General features: G+C 44.2%; 1 protein-coding gene across 1 annotated transcript in view; it reads right to left on the reverse strand.

The window, feature by feature from the left end:
* Nucleotides 1-1,357: 1,357 nt before the first annotated feature.
* The window catches only part of OTOP1 (otopetrin 1), a 66,032-nt gene continuing 43,466 nt past the window's right edge, over nt 1,358-23,923 (reverse strand). Inside the window, exons 4-6 of the mRNA XM_036853265.1 lie at nt 21,417-21,547; nt 17,528-18,456; nt 1,358-2,857 (exon numbers count right to left, since the gene is read on the reverse strand). Coding sequence (XP_036709160.1) covers nt 2,687-2,857; nt 17,528-18,456; nt 21,417-21,547 — 1,231 coding nt within the window. The 3' untranslated portion in view covers nt 1,358-2,686. The remainder of the gene's footprint in view (nt 2,858-17,527; nt 18,457-21,416; nt 21,548-23,923) is intronic.

Below are 23,923 nucleotides of genomic sequence, written 5' to 3' on the forward strand. Positions count from 1 at the left end.
AGATCACTCCTCAAAAGCCCTGAGCCCAGCAAGGCTGTGCTGACTTTTCTGAGCTCTGATGGTGCCCCATGCCCACCCCAAAACCACTACGCCTGGACCAGTTGTTCCCAGCATTACTGTGATTCCCTATATCTCTTTGGCAGGGCCTAAAACCCACAGGCTGAGGCCCTAGGGCTGTACTGATGTGCTTAGAACAGGGGGAAATTAATAATGACCAAAATGGGATCTTTTGGAGAAATTGGCATTCACATGTAGTCATCTCACACAGTGTCGTTTACCAATGTGCACAAAGACTCAGCAGAAGATGCTTGCCATGGTGTCATTTATAATACCAAACAAACAAACAAGCAAACCACTTAAATGTCTCTAAATGTCCAACATCAGGGTTTCACTACATCAGGAATGGTACCTCCCTCCAAGGAATGTACTTTGAAGCCATGCAAAGTCACATTGCAGAAGAGAACACAATGTCGAGGAATGTCCTTCAGGAGTCTTAACTTGAGGTGCGTGGACTCCTGAGATGCTTCTGAAAGGGAGTTGGCATCACCTGAGATGCTTATTTAAGCATCCAGGACCCAGCTGTAGACCAACGGGAGCTGACCTTCTAGCTGGGAAGGCAGGAATCCTAACAGGCTCCCTAAATGATTCTAATGCATTCAGAAGTGTGAGAATCAATGCCGGGGGACCCTAAAATAGTTACAAAGCTTGCTGGTGTATTAAGATTTAAAAAGCAAGTTGCATGCAAATACAATATATATAAAAGCAATCCCATTTGTGCCTGTGTGAGTGTGTGTGTGTCTGTGTGTGTACTAATAGGTACCAAAAATTAGCAGCAGTAACCTCTAGATTGCAATTTCTCAACCTAGGCACTGTTAACATTTGGAGCAGAATAATTCTTTGGAGCACAATAATTTGTGGTGGAAACAGTCCCGTCCTGTGTACTGGAAGATGTTTAGCAGCTTCCCTGGCCTCTACCCATTAGATGCCAGTAACGCCCCCTAGCGGTAACAAAAATGTCTCCAGACATTGCCGAAAGTCCCCTGGAAGACAAGATCACCCACGGTTGAGAACCACTGCCCTAGATGGAAGGTATGATAGATAATGTTTTACTTTGCTTTTAGTCTATCTGCCCAATTCCTACTTTTTCCAAAAATGAATATAAAGTATTTCAGTTATGTAAAAATTTTGGTGTTTCTTAATGTCCCTCTGTCTGTGCTGTCAAAAAAAAAAAAAATATATATATATATATATACACACTCAGATGAAAAGATGTTCACATTAGTACTTACAGTAAGTTAACTAATTTTATTATGATTTTAAAAGAATTAAGAAAAAGCATATACAAAGCGATCCCAAATGTCAATATTCCTTCAGAGTCTTTAAACTATTTATAACCTTTGGATATGGCATCCTGATTTTAAGGATATATCTTAAGAAGCAATTCTAAATATAAAAAATGTTTTACATATATGGTGGATTTTTGCAGAGTCACTGATAAAAACAAAAAGTTATAAACACTCTAAAACCAACAATAGGAAACAAAGTTAATTACGGTACTCAATAGAATATAATATAGTATGAAAATGATATTTACAAAGAGTTTATAACAGTGTGGGTGGGAAGGTTTGTACCATATTGTTGAGGGTAAAATGCATACAAAATTGAATATGTTGCATCATCACTGGCAAGTATAACAAAACAACAATGAAAAGAATCCTGTGCGTCCAACACTGTTAAAAGAAACACATCAAGATGTTTAAAAAATGACTGTCAAGATCCTTATCTTTAATTTTGTATCTAAAAAATGACTGTCAAGATCCTTATCTTTAATTTTGTATCTATATAAGATGGCCAGTGTTCACAAAGCTTATTGTGATAATCACTTCATGATGTAAGCCAAATCATTAATGTACACCTCAAACTTATACAGTGCTATATGTCAATTACATCTCAATTAAACTGGAAGAAAAAGATGATTGTCAATTGAACAATGGCATCTTAGGGGATTTTTCTCTCTCTACTCTTCTGAAATGTCCTAATTTTCTAAGATAAGCATATATATATTTATAGTGAAAGATACTAAAAATGTATTTAAAAAAAAACTTTACAAATGAAAATATGCCAAAATTTCAGGTGAGAAATATGTCTTTATATTGATCTATACACAAATTTCCGTCCAGGCAATAAAAATAACTTTGTTCAAAAAAATGAAACGTATTCAGAAAGTACAATATAAACTAAATGTGATTTTAGCTACATTCATCAGCTCTGGGAAAGATAAAATTTAAAGGTGATTAGACTATGCAGATGGTCAGGAAAAGGTTGTATATAGTAACATGATAACAGAAAATATTTTAATGAAAAACAAACTGGATATATTTTTTTCCAACCTGAAATCACATTATTCTAAAACAGAGGATCTCATTTCGAAGGAGATCAAATAATTTAGGTTCGATTAGAATTAACTAACCAAGGGCAGACTTCAGCCATCTCAGATTTTGATCTAACTTGTTTACACTCATCCAGGGTGATGGGCAATTCCAGCTCATGGGAAAAACAATTATCGCAGACAAAAGGCAGCCCTTCTCACATTTGTAAGGCAGTATTTGCCCGACCTCGACATTCCCAGGTGGCTCCACTGAATTCTCTTGTTAGCTCTCTCCTCAGTCTTTGATGTGGACACAGATTATATCTTACAATAGACCTCAAAGAGGGAGGCAGCTGCGTGCATTCGGTAGAAAATAGAAAAAGGCATGGCCAGGTTGACCACTATTATCCAGGGTTCAAAGCCAAAGACAATTTCCTCCAATCCATTGTCGTACTCGGGGCGGCAGCCAAAGGCGGGAGGGATCCAGAGCTGCAAGAGAAGAGGAGGTGGTCCTAGCAGCCGCCCGGGGGTCCCCCACAAACCCAGGCGCTGACCTGGACTCAGGGAGACCAAGTCACACCTGTCACAGGGGTAAGCAGCCCCTGCGTGTTTCCCATCTCTATGGAGTGCGTCAGTCCACTGAGCCCCGATCCTGCACGAACGTTCTTCACACCTACCTGGTTCTCTCCATCCCCACAGCCCTCACCTTGGTCTGGTCCTCCGTCTCCCCCTCCCCGGACTGCTGCAATGCCTCCCATGATCCCCTCCACTCCAGTGGGCTCCTTCGATCCCCCCCCCCGCCTCCAGCCCATCACGTGGCTTCAGAGTGATCTTTATAAAGCACACATCTGACCTTGTCACTCCTCTGCTGACCACTCACCAGGGCTCCAAATGCCTTCAGGAGACAGTCAAAATTCCCTCAATGATCGGGAACACGTCCACATCTCCACATCCCTCATCACACCCTTCACTCTGGCCCTCCCAGGCTGTGCACAGCCCCCAAATGTGCCTTTCCCCAGCCTTCAGGGTTTTGCTCCTGCCTCTTCCTCTATCAGGGACTCCCTGTCTTCCTTCTTCTGCTAAGTCCTACCTTCTTCCAAGTCCTGAGACACCTCCCCTTCCAGGTAGCCCTCCTTGATCTAACCAGTCAGGCAGGAACTCCCTGTGTGTTCCCATAGCCCCCAGTGATTTCCTACAGTGGTGCTCCCTGTTTCCCACACCCGTCTTTACATTTCACCATTGGTGCTTGGGGGTCCCAGCCACGTGGGTCTGGGCTGGTGAGTTCTGTGGTCCTTTTTCTGGCTTGTCCTTGGCTTAGAGAGGCAGCCCAGGCCCTGCCCACATCCCCCTGATCAGGAGGAGAAGCACATGCCATGGAACCAGCCCTGGGTTCCTGCCACTTACAGACTACAATTTAACATCTCCAAGCCACAGTTTCCTCACCTATAAGATGGGAATACTAACACCTGTCTCAGAGGGCTCAGATGAGAATAAAATGGCAACTAAGTCTGCAAAACATAAAGCAATAACCTATTATTTTTGTTGCTCATGGAACCCACACACTGGTTCCCCCTTCTCAGCCTCCCTGTCCCAGCTCCTCCTCCTCTACCTCCCCTTAAATTGTTGGGCTCCTAGACCTGCTTCCCTCTCACACTGACATTTCTACAACTTTCTCCACCCCTACACTGTGGCAGGCAGCCTCTCGGGTGACTCCCAGTGGTCCCACCTCCTGGGAATCTTGTGGAGCCCTGTCCCCTTGAGTTGGACTGAATCTAGTGACTCTCTTCTAACCAACAGAATATGACACAAGTCATGGGATGTCACTTCTGAGATTAGGTTACAAAAGGACTCTGGAGTCCATCTTGCTCACCCCCTCTTGCAAGAGAGGAAGCTGGCTGCCATGTGAGCCAGCCTATGGAGAGGCCACATGGCCAGGAACTGAGGGGGATCTCAGGCCTGCAGCCAGCAAGGAAATCAAACCCTCAGCCCAACAGCCCACCAGGAACCAAATCCTTCCAACAGCCACATAAGTGAGTTTAGAAACAGACCCCCTTCCCCTCCAAAATCAAGCCATGAAATGACTGCAGCCCCAGTGGGCAGTTTGGCCACAGCCTGCAAGGGACCCTGAGCAGAGCCACCCAGCTAAGTCACACTCAGATTCCTGACCCAGAGAAGCTGTGAAATAAGAAATGTCTGGGGCTTCCTTGGTGGCGCAGTGGTTGAGAGTCTGCCTGCCAATGCAGGGGACGCGGGTTCAAGCCCTGGTCTGGGAAGATCCCACATGCCACGGAGCAACTGGGCCCGTGAACCACAACTACTGAGCCTGCGCGTCTGGAGCCTGTGCTCCGCAACAGGAGAGGCCGCGATAGTGAGAGGCCCGCGCACCGCGATGAAGAGTGGCCCCCGCTTGCCGCAACTAGAGAAAGCCCTTGCACAGAAACAAAGACCCAACACAGCTATAAATAAATAAATAAATAAATAATAAATAAATAAATAAATAAATAATAAAGGAATTCCTTTTAAAAAAAAAAAAGAAATGTCTGTTGTTTTAAGTTGCCAAGTTTAGGGGTCATTTCTTACGCAGCAATGGGTAACTGATACACGTGGCTTTCATTAACATCTCCGTATAGAACACTCGTGGCCTTATATTTCTAGCCCACTGTGTTCTCTGTGTTCTGGGTCCTTAAGGGTCATCCTCTTACGCCAGCTGGTTCTTCCTGCCCTCCTTAGCTGGTTCCTCCTCCTTTGCTCAGTCTCTTAATGTTGGCTGGTCCCAGGGCTCATTCATTCCTGGGTCCTCTTCTCTACCCTATACCCATGACCTCTGATGATCTCACCCAGTCCTGGTTGTAAATACCAGCTATGGGCCTACGACTTCCCAATCTAAATCACCAGCCTGGTCTACCCTTGAGAATTGCAGGCTCGCATATCCCACTGGCTACTTGGTTGTCTAAAATGCATCTCAAACTCAACATTACATTCCCATTTCTCCCCGCCTCCTCAGCAACATCTTCCTCCCAGAGGCTCAATCAAAATTTCAGGCATCATCCTCATCTTCTCACTCATTCTCATAACAATCCACCTGCCACCCAATCCATCAATTCTCAATCCACCCGTTTCTCTCCACTCCACCGGCCAGGCCACCACCCCCATCTCTCACCTGGACCATTGCAGTGGCTCCCTGCTTAAGCTCTCAGCTTACAGTCTATTCACCACTCATCGCCAGATTAATTATTTATGTAAGATGGTGTCCCTTTCCTGGTTAAACACCCAAGGGCTTCACAGCACATTTAAAATAAAATCTACCTGCTACACGGGATGGCAGAGCCCTCTGTTAGATGATCCCTTACCACCCTCCAACCCAGCTCCCCAGATTGTCCCCCACCCACCCACCCCAGTCACATGCCCTTCCTCCTCTTCTCAAAGGAGGCAAGCTCCTCCCACCCAGGGTTTTGTACTGGCTGCTTCCTCTGCCTGGAGCACCCATGGCTCCTTCTGCCATCCAGCTCTGGTCTCTAATCCCACCGCCTGAGAAAGCCCTTCCCACCAACTTGGCCATGTGATCTACCATGGCCATCCAAGCACCAGCTCACGCACCATCCTTTCTTACTTCCCTGCAGGGCACACATCACTATAGGCATTTCTCCTGTTTGATTTTTTGTTGCTAGTCCTGGCATCTGGTTTATAAGCCCCATAGGAGGAAGACCAGAGCTCTGGGGCATGTTGCACCCTCATCACTCACAGCACTGCTGGCCCTCAGTGGGCACACAGAGGATATATTGTCAGGAAGGGAGGGAAAATGAGAAGAAAAGGAAGAGACCTTCAAGATGGCAGAAGAGTAAGACGTGGAGATCACCTTCCTCCCCATAAATACATCAAAAACACATCTGCATGTGGAACAACTTCTACAGAACACCTACTGAATGCTGACAGAAGACCTCAGACTTCCCAAAAGGCAAGAAAATCCCCACGTACTGGGGTAGGGCAAAAGAAAAAAGAAAAAACAGAGACAAAAGAATAGGGACAGGACCTGCACCTCTGGGAGGGAGCTGTGAAGGAGGAAATGTTTCCACACACTAGGAAGCCCCTTCACTGGCAGGGATGGGGGGTGGGCGGGGGGGAAGCTTTGGAGCCACGGAGGAGAGCACAGCAACAGGGGTGCGGAGGGCAAAACGAAGAGATCCCTGGACAGAGGATCGGTGCCAACCAGCACTCACCAGCCCGAGAGGCTTGTCTGCTCACCCACTGGGGCAGGTGGGGGCTGGGAGCTGAGGCTGGGGCTTTGGAGGTCGGATCCCAGGGAGAGGACTGGGGTTGGCTGCGTGAACACAGCCTGAAGGGGTCTAATACGTCACAGCTAGCCGGGAGGGAGTCCAGGAAAAAGTCTGGAGCTGCCGGAGAGGCAAGAGACCATTGTTTCAGGGTGCATGAGGAGAGGGGATCCTCCCTGTCTGCCCACAGGGGGCAGAGCACCGCCTAAATGAGCTCCAGATACGGGCGCAATCCGCGGCTAACAGCTCAGACACCAGAGACAGGCATGAATCACTAACGCTGCTGCTGCTGCCACCAAGAATCCTGTGTGCAAGCACAGGTCACTACCCATGCCCACCCTGGGAGCCTGTGCAGCCCGCCACTGCCAGGGTCCCATGATCCAGGGACAAGTTCTCCAGGAGAACACACAGCACACCTCAGGCTGTTGTAACGTCACGCCAGCCTCTGCTGCCTCAGGCTCGCCCCGCATTCCAATTATGACTACCATACCCCTGCCTCTCCCCGGCCTGAGTAAGAGCCCCCTAATCAGCTGCTGCTTTAACCCCCTCCTGTCTGGGCGGGTAACAGACTCCTGAGGGCAGCCTACACGCAGAGGCAGGGCCTAAACCAAAGCTGAACCCCAGGAGCTGTGCTAATAAAGAAGAGAAAGGAAAATTTCTCCATGCAGCCTCAGAGCAGCAGATTAAATCCCCACAATCAACTTGATAAACCCTGCATCTGAAGAATACCTGAATAAACAACGAACGTTCCCAAAATTGAGGCAGTGGACTTTGGGAGCAACTGTAGACTTGGAGTTTGCTTTCTGCATCTAATTTGTTTTTGGTTTTATGTTTATCTTAGTTTAGTATTTAGTGCTTATTATCATTGGTGGATTTGTTTATTGGTTTGGTTGTTCTCTTCCTTTTTTTAAAATATATATATATTTTTCCTTTTTCTCTTTTTGTGAGTGTGTATGTGTATGCTTCTTTGTGTGATTTTGTCTGTATAGGTTTGATTTTACCATTTGTCCTAGGGTTCTGTCTGTTCATTTTTTGTTTGTTTTTGTTTTTGTTTTTTTTCTCTCTTCCTTTTCTTCTGAGCCGTGTGGCTCGTAGGGTCTTGCTGCTCCGGCCAGGTGTCAGGCCTGAGCCTCCGAGGTGGGAGGACCAAGTCCAGGACATTGGACCACCAGAAACCTCCCAGCCCCATGTAATATCAATCAGCAAGAGCTCTCCCAGAGAACTTCATCTCAACACTAAGACCCAGCTCCACCCAACGGCCAGCAAATTCCAGTGCTGGACACCCCATGCCAAACAGCTAGCAAGACAGGAACACAACCCCACCTTTTAGGCAGAGAGGCTGCCTAAAGTCATACTAAGTTCACAGACACTCCAAAACACACCACTGGACATGGCCCTGCGCACCAGAAGGACAAGATACAGCCCCATCCACCAGAACACAGGCACCAGTCCCCCCCCCCCCACCAGGAAGCCTACACAGCCACTGAACCAACCTCACCCATTGGGGGAAGACACCAAAAATAATGCGAACTATGGACCTGCAGCCTGCGAAAAGGAGACCCCAAACACAGTAAGTTAAACAAAATGAGAAAACAGAGAAATATGCAGCAGATGAAGGAGCAAGGTAAAAACCCACCAGACCAAACAAATGAAGAGGAAATAGGTAGTCTACCTGAAAAAGAATTCAGAGTAATGATAGTAAAGATGATCCAAAATCTCGGAAATAGAATGGAGAAAATACAAGAAATGTTTAACAAGGACCTAGAAGCACTAAAGAGCAAACAAACAGTGATGAACAACATAATAAATGAAATTAAAAATACTCTAGAAGGAATCACTAGCAGAATAACTGAGGCAGAAAAACGGATAAGTGACCTGGAAAATAAAATAGTGGAAATAACTACCACAGAGCAGAATAAAGAAAAAAGAATGAAAAGAATTGAGGACAGTCTCAGAGACCTCTGGGACAACATTAAATGCAACAACATTTGAATTTTAGGGGCCCCAGAAGAAGAAGAGAAAAAGAAAGGGCCTGAGAAAATATTTGAAGAGATTATAGTTGAAAACTTCCCTAACATGAGAAAAGAAATAGTCAATCAAGTCCAAGAAGTGCAGAGAGTCCCATACAGGATAAATCCAAGGAGAAACATGCCAAGACACATATTAATCAAACTATCAAAAATTAAATTCAAAGAAAAAATATTAAAAGCAGCAAGGGAAAAGTGACAAATAACATAAAAGGGAAACCCAATAAGGTTAACAGCTGATCTTTAAGCAGAAACTCTGCAAGCCAGAAGAGAGTGGCAGGACATATTTAAAGTGATGAAAGGGAACAACCTACAACCAAGATTACTCTAACCAGCAAGAATCACATTCAGATTCGATGAGAAATTAAAACCTTTACAGATAAGCAAAAGTTAAGAGAATTCAGTACCACCAAAACCAGCTTTATAACAAATGCTAAAGGAACTTCTCTAGGCAGGAAACACAAGAGAAGGAAACGACCTACAATAACGAACCCAAAACAATTAAGAAAATGGTAATAGGAACATACATATCAATAATTACCTTAAATGTAAATGGATTAAGTGCTCGAACCAAAAGACATAGACTGGCTGAATGGATACAAAAACAAGACCTGTATATATGCTGTCTAAAAAACACCACACTTCAGACCTAGGGACACATACAGACTGAAAGTGAGGGGATGGAAAAAGATATTCCATGCAAATGGAAATCAAAAGAAAGCTGGAGTAGCAATTCTCATATCAGACAAAATAGACTTTAAAACAAAGACTATTACAAGAGACACAGAAGGACACTACATAATGATCAAGGGATCAATCCAAGAAGAAGATATAACAATGTAAATATTTATGCACTCAACATAGGTGCACCTCAATACATAAAGCAAATGCTAACAGCCATAAAAGGGGAAATCAACAGTAACACAATCATAGTAGGGGACTTTAACACCCTACTTTCACCAATGGACAGATCATCCAAAATGAAAATAAATAAGGAAACACAAGCTTTAAAAGACATATTAGACCAGACAGACTTAATTGATATTTATAGGACATTCCATCCAAAAACAACAGAATACACTTTCTTCTCAAGTGCTCATGGAACATTCTCCAGGATAGATCATATCTTGGGTCACAAATCAAGCCTCGGTAAATTTAAGAAAATTGAAATTGTATCAAGTATCTTTTCCAACCACAACGCTATGAGACTAGATATCAATTACAGGGAAAAAAAGCTGTAAAAAATACAAACACATGGAGGCTACACAATACACTACTAAATAACCAAGAGATCACTGAAGAAATCAAAGAGGAAATCAAAAACTACCTAGAAACAAATGACAATGAAAACATGATGACCCAAAACCTATGGGATGCAGCAAAAGCAGTTCTAAGAGGGAAGTTTATAGCAATACAATCCTACCTCAAGAAAGAAGAAACATCTCAAATAAACAACCTAACCTTACACCTAAAGCAATTAGAGAAAGAAGGACAAAAAAACCCCCAAAGTTAGCAGAAGGAAAGAAATCATAAAGATCAGGTCAGAAATAAATGAAAAAGAAATGAAGAAAACAATAACAAAGATCAATAAAATTAAAAGCTGGGTCTTTGAGAAGATAAACAAAATTGATAAACCATTAGCCAGAATCATCAAGAAAAAAAAAGGGAGAGGACTCAAATCAACAGAATTAGAAATGAAAAAGGAGAAGTAACAACTGATACTGCAGAAATACAAAGGATCATGAGAGACAACTACAAGCAACTATATGCCAATAAAATGGACAACCTGGAAGAAATGGAAAAATTCTTAGAAAAGTGCAAACTTCCAAGACTAAACCAGGAAGAAATAGAAAATATGAACAGACCAATCATAAGCACTGAAATTGAAACTGTGATTAAAAATCTTCCAACAAACCAAAGCCCAGGACCAGATGGCTTCACAGGTGAATTCTATCAAACATTTAGAGAAGAGCTAACACCCATCCTTCTCAAACTCTTCCAAAATATAGCAGAGGGAGGAACACTCCCAAACTCATTCTATGAGGCCACCATCACCGTGATACCAAAACCAGACAAAGATACTACAAAAAAAGAAAATTACAGACTAATATCACTGATGAATATAGATGCAAAAATCCTCAACAAAATACTAGCAAACAGAATCCAACAGCACGTTAAAAAGATCATAGACCATGATCAAGTGGGGTTTATCCCAGGGATGCAAGGATTCTTCAATATACACAAATCAATATGATACACCATATTAACACACTGAAGGCTAAAAACCATATGATCATCTTAATAGATGCAGAAAAAGCTTTCAAGAAAATTCAACACCAATTTATGATAAAAACTCTCCAGAAAGTAGGCATAGAGGGAACTTACCTCAACATAATAAAGGCCATATATGACAAACCCACAGCCAACACCGTTCTCAATGGTGAAAAATTGAAACCATTTCCTCTAAAATCAGGAACAAGACAAGGATGCCCACTCTCACCACTATTATTCAACATAGTTTTGGAAGTTTTAGCCACAGCAGTCAAAGAGAAAAAGAAATAAAAGGAATCCAAATCAGAAAGAAGTAAGCTGTCACTGTTTGCAGATGACATGATACTATACATAGAGAATCCTAAAGATGCTACTAGAAAACTACTAGAGCTAATCAATGAATTTGGTTAAGTAGCAGGATACAAAATTAATGCACAGAAATCTCTTGCATTCCTATACACTAATGATAAAAAATCTGAAAGATAAATTAAGGAAACCCTCCCATTTACCATTGCAACAAAAAGAATAAAATACCTAGGAATAAACCTACCTAAGGAGACAAAAGACCTGTATGCAGATAGACACTGACGAAGGAAATTAAAGATGATACAACCAGATGGAGAGATATACCATGTTCTTGGATTGGAAGAATCAACATTGTGAAAATGACTATACTACCCAAAGCAATTTACAGATTCAATGCAATCCCTATCATGCTACCAATGGCATTTTTCATAGAACTAGAATAAAAAAATTCACAATTGTATGGAAACACAGAAGACCCAAATAGCCAAAGCAATCTTGAGAAAGAAAAACGGAGCTGGAGGAATCAGGCTCCCTGACTTCAGACTATACTACAAAGCTACAGTAATCAAGACAGTATAGTACTGGCACAAAAACAGAAATATAGATCAATGGAACAGGATAGAAAGCCCAGAGATAAACCCATGCATATATGGTCACCTTATCTGTGACAAAGGAGGCAAGAATATACAATGGAGAAAAGACAGCCTCTTCAATAAGTGGTGCTGGGAAAACTGGACAGCTACATGTAAAAGAATGAAATTAGAACACTTCCTAACACCACGCACAAAGATAAACTCAAAATGGTTTAAAGACCTAAATGTAAGGCCAGACACTATAAAACTCTTAGAGGAAAACATAGGCAAAACACCCTATGACATAAATCACAGCAAGATCCTTTTTGACCCATCTCCTTGAGAAATGGAAATAAAAACAAAAATAAACAAATGGGACCTAATGAAACTTAAAAGCTTTTGCACAGCAAGGAACCATAAACAAGGTGAAAAGACAACCCTCAGAATGGGAGAAAATATTTGCAAATGAAGCAACTGACAAAGGATTAATCTCCAAATATACAAGCAGCTCATGCAGCTCAATATCAAAAAAACAAACAACCCATCCAAAAATGGCAGAACACCTAAACAGACATTTCTCCAAAGATCTACAGATTGCCAACAAAACACATGAAAGGATGCTCAACATCACTAACCATTAGAGAAATGCAAATCAAAACCACAATGAGGTATCACCTCAACACTGGTCAGAATGGCCATCATCAAAAAATCTACAACAATAAATGCTGGAAAGGGTGTGAGAAAAGGGAACCCTCCTGCACTGTTGGTGGGAATGTTGATACAGCCACTATGGAGAACAGTATGGAGGTTCCTTAAAAAACTAAAAATAGAACTACCATACGACCCAGCAATCTCACTACTGGGCATATACCCTGAGAAAACCATAATTCAAAAAGAGTCATGTACCGCAATGTTCATTGCAGCTCTATTTACAATAGCCAGGACATGGAAGCAACCAAATTGTCCATCGACAGATGAATGGATAAAGAAGATGTGGCACATAGATACAATGGAATATTACTCAGCCATAAAACGAAACGAAATTGAGTTATTTGTAGTGAGGTGGATGGACCTAGAGTCCGTCATACAGAGTGAAGTAAGTCAGAAAGAGAAAAACAAATACCATATGCTAACACATATATATGGAATTTAAAAAAAAAAAAAGGCTCTGATGGTCCTAGGGCCAGGACAGGAATAAAGACACGGACATAGAGAATGGACTTGAGGACACGGGGAGGGGAAAGGGTAAGCTGGGTGAAGTGAAAGAGTAGCATTGGCATATATACACTACCAAATGTAAAACAGATAGCTAGTGGGAAGTAGCTGCATAGCACAGGGAGATCAGCTTGGTGCTTTGTGACCACCTAGAGGGGTGGGATAGGGAGGGTGGGAGGGAGACACAAGAGGGAGGAGATATGGGGATATATGTATATGTATAGCTGATTCACTTTGTTATACAGCAGAAACTAACACAACATTGTAAAGCAAATTATACTCCATTAAGTATGTTAAAAAGAAAGAAAATGAGAATAAAAGAAGAAGAGATTATGGACCTCTTTCCTGAAATCCAGATCTTTCCATCTGCTGTGAAGTTGGCTATAATTCTTGCTACTCATCCCCTTGAAAGGCGAACTATGCCCCCTTCCTTTGAATCTGGGTGGACGCTATCACTGCTGGACCCATAAAATATGGCAGAAATGGTGCCATGCAATGTCCACACCCAGACCTTAAGAGACTGGCACTTCCAGTCCTTTGGAAGCCTGGCTCTGGGTCCTGAGCCATCACCTAAGAAGTCCACCTCCCCTGAGACCGCCGTGCTGGAGAGTCCTCACGAATACGCTGCAGCCAGAGTCCCCGCTGAGTCCAGCCTTTCAGCCTCCCCAACCCAAGGCACCAGATCGTGGACTTTCCAACCCAAGCAGCCCATCCAGTAGCTTCAGTCAGTTTCATTAGGAATAGAATTGTCCAGCCAAGCCCTGCCAGAATTCCTAACCCACAAGGTCCTGAGACATAGTAAAATGGTTGCTGTTTTTGTCATGCATTTGGGGTCACTGGTTACACAGCAATAGAAAACCAAAATATCTGCCTGTTGGTTATGTCCACTTGGATGTCCAAGAGACCTTACCACTGAATGTGTCCAGTACTAAACCCACGTGCTTCCTTCCACCTGAGCCCCCTCCCAAGCCTGCTCCCCCTCCAGAGACCCTAATCTCCATAAATAGCATCACCATGTACCAGGAACTCAAGGCGGAACCTGGGAGCCGCTCTTGGCATCCCTCTCCCTTCACAGGCTACGACATGGATGAACCTGAAGGTCCTTGCACCACATGAGATAAATCCCGTATGATTCCACTTATATGAGATACCCAGAGTCAAACTCATAGAGAAAGAGAGTAGAACGGTGGTTGCCAGGGGATGGGGTGGAGAGGAAATGGAGAGTTGTTTCATGAGTACAAAATTTCAGTTTTACAAAGTGAAAAAGCTTTAGAGGTGAGTGGCGGTGATGGTAGCACAATCATGTGAATGTACTAAATGCTACAGAATCGTACACTGGAAAATGGTTAAAATGGTAAATTTTAGGTTATGTGTTCATTACCACCATTAAAATTTAATTTAATTTAAAAGAATAAAAACACGAATCAGATCTTGTCACTCAGAGCATAAAACCCTTAGATGGTTTTCTGTTGCATTTAGGATTAAGTCCTGGCTTGTGGCCATGGCTTACGAGGCCACGCCTCTCTCTTCTTGCTCTCCAAGTTCTAGCCACGTGGGTTTCCTTCCAGTTCTTGAGCGCATCCAGCAAGCCCTGCCTTGCTCTGCATCCGTGCCTTCCCCGTACCTGCTGCTCCGCCAAGACTGCCCCACTCCACCAAGAGGAGGCCTCCCCTGAATCCCAGTGTTCCCACAGCACCCAAACTCTTCCGTCATCACACCCACCACCCTTTACTGTCCACCCCACAGGTGCCAATTGCCCCACGTGGTCGTGCACACCAGCACCTCCAGCCGCTGCCTCTGTGCCAGCTCCTGGTCCCAGACAGAAACAGTTCCTGCCTCTGCCAGATGCCTTTAGCACAACATGGGATAAAGTGCAGGGTTTCAAAGTGCTGCCCATGGAGTTGGCTCAGGTCATCCTAAGACATCAGCCTGCAATGATTTCCATCCTCTGGCTCACTCCCCAGGGAACAGAGGCAGTGCCTGGGGCCATCAGGGGCAGAGCACAGAGATGAAGAGATAAAACGTGTCCTTCTCCTGGTCCAGAGCCCTGGACCTGGCCTTCGGGTCCCAAGAGACCATCAGTTGCCACTCGATTCTAGTATAGCAGGGCTATTCTTGGTCAAGCTGGTCCAAAAAACCAAGCCAAGTGTATCACCTGGTGATCAAGCAAAAAACCAACACAGGGAAAGTGGTCTTTCCGAACTCACTGAAAAGAGAGATCTTTATACCTTGGGGTGCATAAAAAACAATACGCTTTAGGGGCTTTCTAGAACCAACTCTGACTTTATAAGAATCTAAGCTGATACACCCCTCTCTGGAATGTAAGCCTTACATGAAATGCAGCCCCATTGTAGTTATTAATATCCCTCTCTCGGGGCTTCCCTGGTGGCGCAGTGGTTGAGAATCTGCCTGCCAATGCAGGGGACACGGGTTCGAGCCTTGGTCTGGGAAGATCCCACATGCCGCGGAGCAACTGGGCCCATGAGCCACAACACAACTACTGAGCCTGAGCGTCTGGAGCCTCTGCTCCGCAACAAGAGAGGCCGCGATAGTGAGAGGCCCGCGCACCGCGATGAAGAGTGGCCCCCACTCGCCGCAACTGGAGAAAGCCCTCGCACAGAAACGAAGACCCAACACAGCCAAAAATAAACATAATAAATAAATAATAAATACAAAAAAATTAAAAAAAAAAAAATATCCCTCTCTCTTGTTTTCCTGTTTTAAGTCCTTTGTTCACTGCTGTACCCACATAGCTCCTGACACAGAGCAGGTGCCCCATAAATGTCTATAAGATGAAAGAAGAGCACGCACCTGGAGCCACACTCTTCTGGGACCCCTTCTCCCTTCAGAACTCCCCGTATCTGTCTGCCGACCTGGAGGGGGACCAAGGTCCAGGTGACCCAAAGCAAGAATCAGATGTTGTTGGCAGACACATGGTCCTTTCAGCTTCAGATGGACCCTCCCAATTTTGTGGCCTTAGGGTAATATCAAAAGTTGCAGTCCCTGGGCACGCACCAATTGATATTAGGGAGAGGAAGCAAAAAAGCCAGTAAGCTTCTGGGGAAACAGAGCAGCCCTGATGATACGGAGGCTGGTAGCAGAGAGTTGGCTGTGATGATGGGCGGGCCCTGTGGGCTGGGGCGTCGTTCCCATTCCACCAGCCACAGTCACTGCAGATGCCTGTGTGCACCAAAGGCTGCTTCTCCCTTCTTTTTACCCAGACCTGCCATCCTTCTATGTACCTCTAGAACAAATCCCAACAACACCCAATGCTTTGCATTCCTTTTCCTTCTCCCCATCCCCACCAGCACTGCCCTGGTTCAAGTTCCCATCATTTCCTATCTGGGCAGCTGTGTGGGGCTTCTGTTCCCGTTTCCCTGACTTTGATCTTACCTCCCTCCATCCTTCCTGCACGTTGCTGCTAGAAGATCATTCTAAAACACAAATCTGAGAGGGTCCTCTACTGCCCTCAGCATGAAGACCAGACTCAGCCAGGCTTATGAAGCTCTGAGCAAGCCAGACCCGTCTAACCAGACCCTCCATCCTGTTTCCCACCATCCTGCTTCACGTGTATGGAATTCATGACAAGCTGCTGGTGCTACTCAACTAGGCCATGGTGTCCTTTGCCTCTGTGTCTTTGCACACTGTGTGCCCTCTGCCCCAAGGCTTTCTTTTTCTTGCCTTGACCACAGTTGGTAAACTTCCAACTGTTCCTTGAGGCTGAGGCAGACAACATCGAGTGGCTGATTATACATCTTTTTCTACCTTGTTACCGTCTATTATAGAGGCTAGAAAGCAAACCATCCACTTCCCCCTCCTCCCTTGCAGTTAGGGGTGGTCACATCAATTGCAGACATTGCCTGGCACCAATCCTTCCCTCTGTCTTCCTGTCTTGAACCCAGACGTGATGCCTGGTGCTGCTGCAGCCATCCTATGACCATGTGCCAACCACATTCAGTAGAAAGGTGAACAGTGCCTGGATCCTTGATGATAGGGTTCAGCTGCCAGGCCAACCCTGAACAGCCAACTTCCAGAATTCTTGTCTTTAAGACTGAAGATACTGCTGATCAAGCGTTCTGTTATTTGCAGCCAAAAGCACTCCTAATGGAGTCTCTGTCTCACCTCAAGCATCCCCTACTTATTGAAGTCCCTCTTTGAATCCATGCTCCCATTCCACCTTGCAGATAGCCCTGTCCCAGCATTTGCCATATTCACTGTACTATATTTTTTCCTTGTCTCCCTCTCCCACTAATACTGTGACCTTTTTGAGGAAAGAGATTACGTCTTCTCACCTTTAATTCTTAGTTCCCACCCCAGTCCATGGCACACAGATACTCAGTAAGCGGATTTGTAGAATATAAGCCTACGTTCCAGTCTAATATTTTAACCTTACGTCTCAATTATTTTGATTAAAAGCTGCCTTCATTCCTTATTTGAAAACGGCAAGGAAAATAGATTAATCAATATTTTTAAATAAAGAAATAACTTGCAGATTACCGAAATATTGCAGAGGAACAAAAAGGCTGCAATATTCCTTAAGACTCTTCTCTGGGCATTGCCCTGCAGGAAATGGGGGTGGCAGGCTGGGCCCAGGGACCCTTCCCAGCTCTTCTCCTCTTCCTCTTTGCTACCAACTTCTCTCAGACACATATTTCCATTGGCCGCATGTGGCATCTCGCTGCCCTGGGGAGCCACGTCCCCGGCTGCAGGTCTGCTCTCAAAGCAAGAAGAAGGGAGGGATGTGGCATTGCCATTGCAGACTGTGACCACCTGCAGGGTTCTGATGTCCTTGGAGAGCTTCTCCGGCTCTCGGTGAATGGACTCAATGATGAAGAGGTTCTGGATGTATTTCTCAACAACCACCAGGATGGAGTAGGGCAGGTTGTACCAGGTGTACGGGGGGCGGGACTCGGCACAGAGGATGGCCAGGATGGAGCCCCAGGAGATGAGCCAGGAGCCGGAGGCAGTGCCCACCAACAGGTCCGCATCCAGTTTGCGGGCCGGATTTTTGGACTCATCTAGTGATTGCTCATCTAGCCTGTAAATCCGGATCCCAGCCAGCCCTGCCGCCCCCATGAGCATGAGCAAGATGATGGCATACAGGTAGAACATGATGAGTGCTGACTCGCTCCTGGTTTTGGAACGCCCGATCCAAATCAGATACACCACCACGACCCCAATGGTGGCAGCCAGTGCGGTCAGGCCCAGTACCGAGCCCAGCATGACCCCGTGAGACCTGAACTGCATCTTCTGATGCTGATGACTGTCAACTTTGCGCCCGATGTTTTTCCACAGGACGTAGAGCATCGTGGAGGCCAGTATCTGATACTCTATGTTGAAAGGGTAGAGGTAGTAGATCCCGTGGGAGATGGCAGAGCAGAGGGTTGGGGGTGTGCAGTTACACGGAGGCGTGTGGTCATCTAAAACTAGGGGGGAGACAGACCACAGGGGAGGGCAATTAGCACATTCAGTGGCAAAGCAGAAAACCACAAAAAAAAATATTCTCACTGTGGATTCATGCTTGGGTTTGCCATTGGATTAAAAGCTTTATTTCATGACTTTTTGTCATGTTTAATATCATGGCTAAATTGACAGCCATGAATACTCCCCAAAGAGTACTAATTACACGAATTAGATCTTATCCATACATCAGAATATTGTCCAGCCATTGCAAATGGTATTTTAGAAATTTACTTATCAACATATAAAGACGTTCAGAAGATATTGTTGAACAAAAGCAGCTTGCCAAAGAGGCTAGAGTATGGCTCCGTTTTTATAAATTATAGATATCTTGGTGATATATATATACAGAGAGAGAGAGATAGGGAGATAGACAGACATAGAAAAAAATATGGAAGGACATAAACTAAAATGTTAACAATGGTTATCTCTGGGCGGAAAAATGGCAGGTGATTTTTTTTTTTTTTTCAGTAAAAGAAACTTCTATTGAGATATAATTGACATACAACCTTATGTAAGTTTTCCTCTAGATTTGGCTTTGCTGTATTTTCTAAACTTTCTATATGAATATGATTGACCTGTGTGATTTTTAAATTACTTTTTAAAAACAACTTTGTGAGGGAAAATGCCCCTTATCAGCAAAAATTTTCCTCTTGAGAATATCCAAAGCCAGCAAGTGTGGCACGAGACAGGCCCCACCTTCTGAAAGACACTTGGCAATGGTATAAAGGACCATTTCATAACAAGGAGGGGAAAAGCTGTAAGTAAATAATGAAATATGCAACAAAAGCCTTAAAGATGATATAAAGTCTCTGGCCTATAATTCCAATCTATTCTAAGGGACAAGTCAAAAATATAGTCAAAGCATTAGATAAAATTTTGTTGTGTGTTTTTGAGAAAGAAAGAGAAACACCTCAATGTGTAACAATTTAGAAAGTGTTAAATGAATTTTGGTACCTCCTTACAATAGAATAGTAGGCAGCCATAAAAATTATAATTGTGTTTTAACGATACAAGAAAATAATTGTTACAATAACAATGGGAAAAAAGTAAGAACAAATTGTATATCCAGTATTTGTAAATGCATACCACAACCCAGAACTCAGTTGTGAAATCAATTTAGAGGGTAGCAACCAATATTTTTTTTAATGGAATTGCAATGGAATAAAACAGGATTGAATGAATGGAATCAAATACAATAGAAATTTGAGTGTCTCTGATATAGTAAGATTATTATTTCATGTGTACACACATACAGGTATGTATGCATTTGGGCTTCAATGTAAAATCTATTTCTTGTTGTATGTTGTAGAAAAAACTGATTGAATGTGTACAGTATGACCTCAACTATAAATAAATAAATAGCACAAGACCAAAAAATAACCAGATGTTAACAGCATTTAAGTGCACTTCTGGGTAGGTGCTATTGTGGATTTTTTCTTTATGTTTTGTCATTGTTTTAATTTATGATATATTTTAATTTATGTGATACTACTTATAAAATCAGACAAAAAAGCCTGGTAGTAGCATTAACTACCCTCACTTTTGCAGAACACTGCAATTTTCAATTCATAAGGAGTTTCCCCAACACTTGTAACACAATACAATACAATGCAAAAGACAAGGGAAATACTCAGGAGAAAAGGTTCAGATTAACAAAATGTTAGAGCTGACAGAGTCCTTTTTTATAAATTAATCTAATCCCATCTTCACCAAGGTCTGTGGAGCCAGATTGCTGGAATTCAAATCCCGGCTCAATCGTCCATTTGCTTTGTGATCTTGGGTTAGTCACTTAACTTCTCTGTGGCTCAATGGCTTCATCCATATAATGAGGTCACTGTTGCCTACCTCAGAGTGTTGGGACAAGAGTTTAATGTGCCAGCCACTCAGAAAATGCTTAACAAAACTTTTTGTTATTGTTGTCACTGCTGTTACTGTTATTGATACCAATGAGGAACTGGGGCCCAAAGAGAATGGCCTTCCCAAGAGTGGGCTGCTGGTTAGGGGTGGTGAAGAAATGTGAGTGTGTCCCCCTGATTTTGTCATCCCCACCCCACTGGTAAGGAAACAGGTTTAAAGTTGCTCTCTGGGACTGAACTGGGTTTGTACAGAGAGGATAGATGTGCATTGCATTAAAGCTGGAAGGACTCATGGAAAGTACATGGTTCAAGTCCCCTCACTTCATAAAAGAGAAAAGGGAGGCTCAGAGTGGTTGAATGGTTTCCAAAGGTCACACAGCTAGAACGTGATGGGAACAAGACCCAAACCTGAGACATCAGTCCCCTGTACATTGCACCTTCCTCTACCCCATGTTCTTCTCAACCCCAGTGCTCTAATATAGAAGCAACAGGTCACAAATGCTAAAGAATTTTGGAAGAAAATGAAGAGTCATGAGACAGGCACTCCAATAGGAACCAGGGGGAATAAAGATGGGCCAAAATTATAAACTAAGTAGAGTTAAATAAAAACTTCAAATGAACAAAAAGCAATTAACCACAACATACCATTAGACTTCTATGGATTTTTTAAAGCTATACTTTTAGTAGAAAGAACTGGTAATAGAGGTTTAATTTAAAACACAAACAGAAACAACCACCAATCTTCCACAGTTGTAAACAAAGACATTCATTTCCATACCAAACTGGACCGTGAGAAATGGTGATCAAAATGATGACCCCTGGATCTGACAAGTCCCTGAGTCACTGAAGAAACCTTTAATTATGCTCAGCACACCCTACTTATGGAAGCAGGATGAGAGACTTAGGAGGTTTTGAAAGACTTTCAACAACAGAGGATTGTCTGGCCGATGTTGAATTGGGTGGACCCTGCAGGTCTTTGAAACCCATACCTCCATCTATGGACATTCTGGTCTCTGCAGGTTTCCAAGCTGTTCCAAGATGGCAGCTGGGCAACTCTTACCACTCACCTATTGTTATGTTCCCGAAGCCCAGGGTGATGAGCCGCTCCTTGTGCTCGTTAAGCTGGTGCTTCGATTCATTCAGGACGCTGTTCGCCCAAAGAAGCAGGTTGGTGAACACTGAGTGGATCACCCCAAACCTGAAAAACACAAGGACTCACTTCCTGAGCAGCTCTGGGAAGCTCCTAGCCCCGTGAGGTGAGATGGAGACATTGCACACATGTACACGGGCACACGCACAAGCTTCCTTCTTAGCAGTGATTGTGATTTCATCTGGCAGCTCAGGCTCTGGGTGGGTCCCCTGTCTGGCTGGGAGAAGCAGTTCCATGGGACCTTCCAAAACCACAGCCTTGGCATTCTGCCTTAATCTTGAACCTGCCAGTACTCAACTCATTGTCTACGGGACAAAACAAAACAAAACAAATCTGGGTCTTGGAAGCAGGGATACACGGATGGAAATTTACTAAAAACAGGCAACCAACCCCACCATACCCCAAACCCTTTCTTCCAAAAGGGAAGAGAACAATGAAGGAAAGATGAAAGGGCTACACTGGAAATCTGGAGAACTGGGTATGCCTTTACTGTTGGGTTGCCAACCCAATGATCATTATCCTCCCCCTCTGTCTTACCACTTACTTCTAAAGACACCAAAACAAACCAGAAGCTCACTATCTGGCCTCCCTTGAAGTTAGGCATGGCCACTGTGGCCAGTAGGATGTGAGATGAGGTCTACTGGGCACTACTGAAAAGCTTTTGCTTTCTTGATGGAAGAGATCAGAATGAGAAAAGCCTACTTATTCTCCTTCTCCCAGTTTTTTCCAGCCTTCAATACAGACATGAAGGCTGGAGTTGTGGCAGCTATCTTGTGACCATGAAGCAACAAGCATGGGATGAAACCCTCACCCACTGAGGGTGGCAGAGTGGAAACATAGAAAGATCCTGCTCTGTGACGACACTGTTGAGCTGCTGGAGTCTTGGATAGGTTCAGGAATTAGGCCATATTATTTACAAATAGAATAAGTAGCTGCATTTGGGGTTTGAAAGTTAGGAAGCAATAAGGCTGTTCTAGTCTGACCTCAGAGTTCTGTCCCTGCCTCTGACCACACTGCCTCCTAAAGAAGAAGAAAAGAAATGACATAGAGGGTGGACTCTGGACTCTGGAGAACAGAGGAGGGATCTGGGAGAATATGGTTCCAATGGAGTCACTATCTGTTTCAAAACCTCCAAAGACTCCCCATGGCTGCCAGTTTAAGATGTATTCACTTTGGTAGCTTCCAGGGTGCTTAACAATGGGCCTTGCATGGAGCAGGTTCAGCAAATACAGGTGATTTGAGAGAGGAATTCCTTGAAACCTGTGTGTAACTGATCACTTCTCAGTTGGAGAGCAGAGGCCCAGAGGATGTGAGCCCCCTCCCCGTGTAACCAAGAGCATCCTTGTCCATAATCTCCCTACAGGAAGAATGGTACAGTTGGGTCCTCAACCCTGACCTTGCCTCTCCTCTGAGTTTTAACCCCAGATGACCCCCTGGGGTTCCCACGAGCAACTGCAAGCAAAGTCTTTCCTCATTTGAACTCCAGCTTCCTTTGGCAGCTTCCCAGTGTCCAGGCACAGGTGGAGAAGGAAACAGCCGCCTGGGGGTGTCTGAGTCAGCTGTTTGCCCATCTGCTTGCCCCTCATGCTTGCCCAGTTGCTATAGATTGTGGCCAGCCTTCCCCGGGACATCTGGGAGGCACTGTATAGAGCCTTTGACAAATGCAGACAATACTGTTTGCCTCGGGCTGGCTGGCTTTTCTTTTACTTATAATGCACACAGCTCCCCTTTCTTCTCCTCTTTCCTGGTCCAAATGGCGTTGTCTAATCCCAGGTCCACTGAACCTGAGCAGGTAATACCAATGCCGCCCACAGCTGCAGGATGTTCTGCCACAAACGCTCCCTGCGAGCTGGCAGCCTCCTGTTGATTTGATCTGGAAATTGTCCTATAAACTAAAGGCAGGCGTTGTTTCCTCATGCCAAGCTGCCTTTCTCACACTTGGATCCGATAACCCCAGACCACAGTAAAGAAGGGTTCTGTGAGCCATTTTCTAATCTCAATTTATGTTTCCAGCTCTCTCTTCAGAACTGCAGCTCCTCGAAACTTCACTCTTGAGAAAAGAAAAGGACTCAAACCAGTAAGAGGAATTCTCACACAGGAGAAAAGTCCTTGTATGCACTAAAAGCACGGATGGTGGAATACTGGCTCGAAAGATCAGAAAAAAGGGTAAGTCCAGGAGAGGGAAGTTTTGAAAACTCCAGGGCATGGCAAGAAATGTCAATGAATAAAGCAGGCCTGGGATAACATTAGGGAGTGCTGGGGACTGTAGCTAACTGAGCAGCCACCCCCCCATCTGGAGGGAACAACCCCAACTTGGCTCTAGCTCTTTGTTGCCATACACATCTTGGATTATCAAACCTCCCAATTTTTCTAGAGACATCTAAATCTAAAACTGAAAGATGGGATTTCCCTGGTGGCGCAGTG

This window comes from Balaenoptera musculus, chromosome 5, assembly GCF_009873245.2.
Source record: "Balaenoptera musculus isolate JJ_BM4_2016_0621 chromosome 5, mBalMus1.pri.v3, whole genome shotgun sequence".
Taxonomy (NCBI): Eukaryota; Metazoa; Chordata; class Mammalia; order Artiodactyla; family Balaenopteridae; genus Balaenoptera; species Balaenoptera musculus.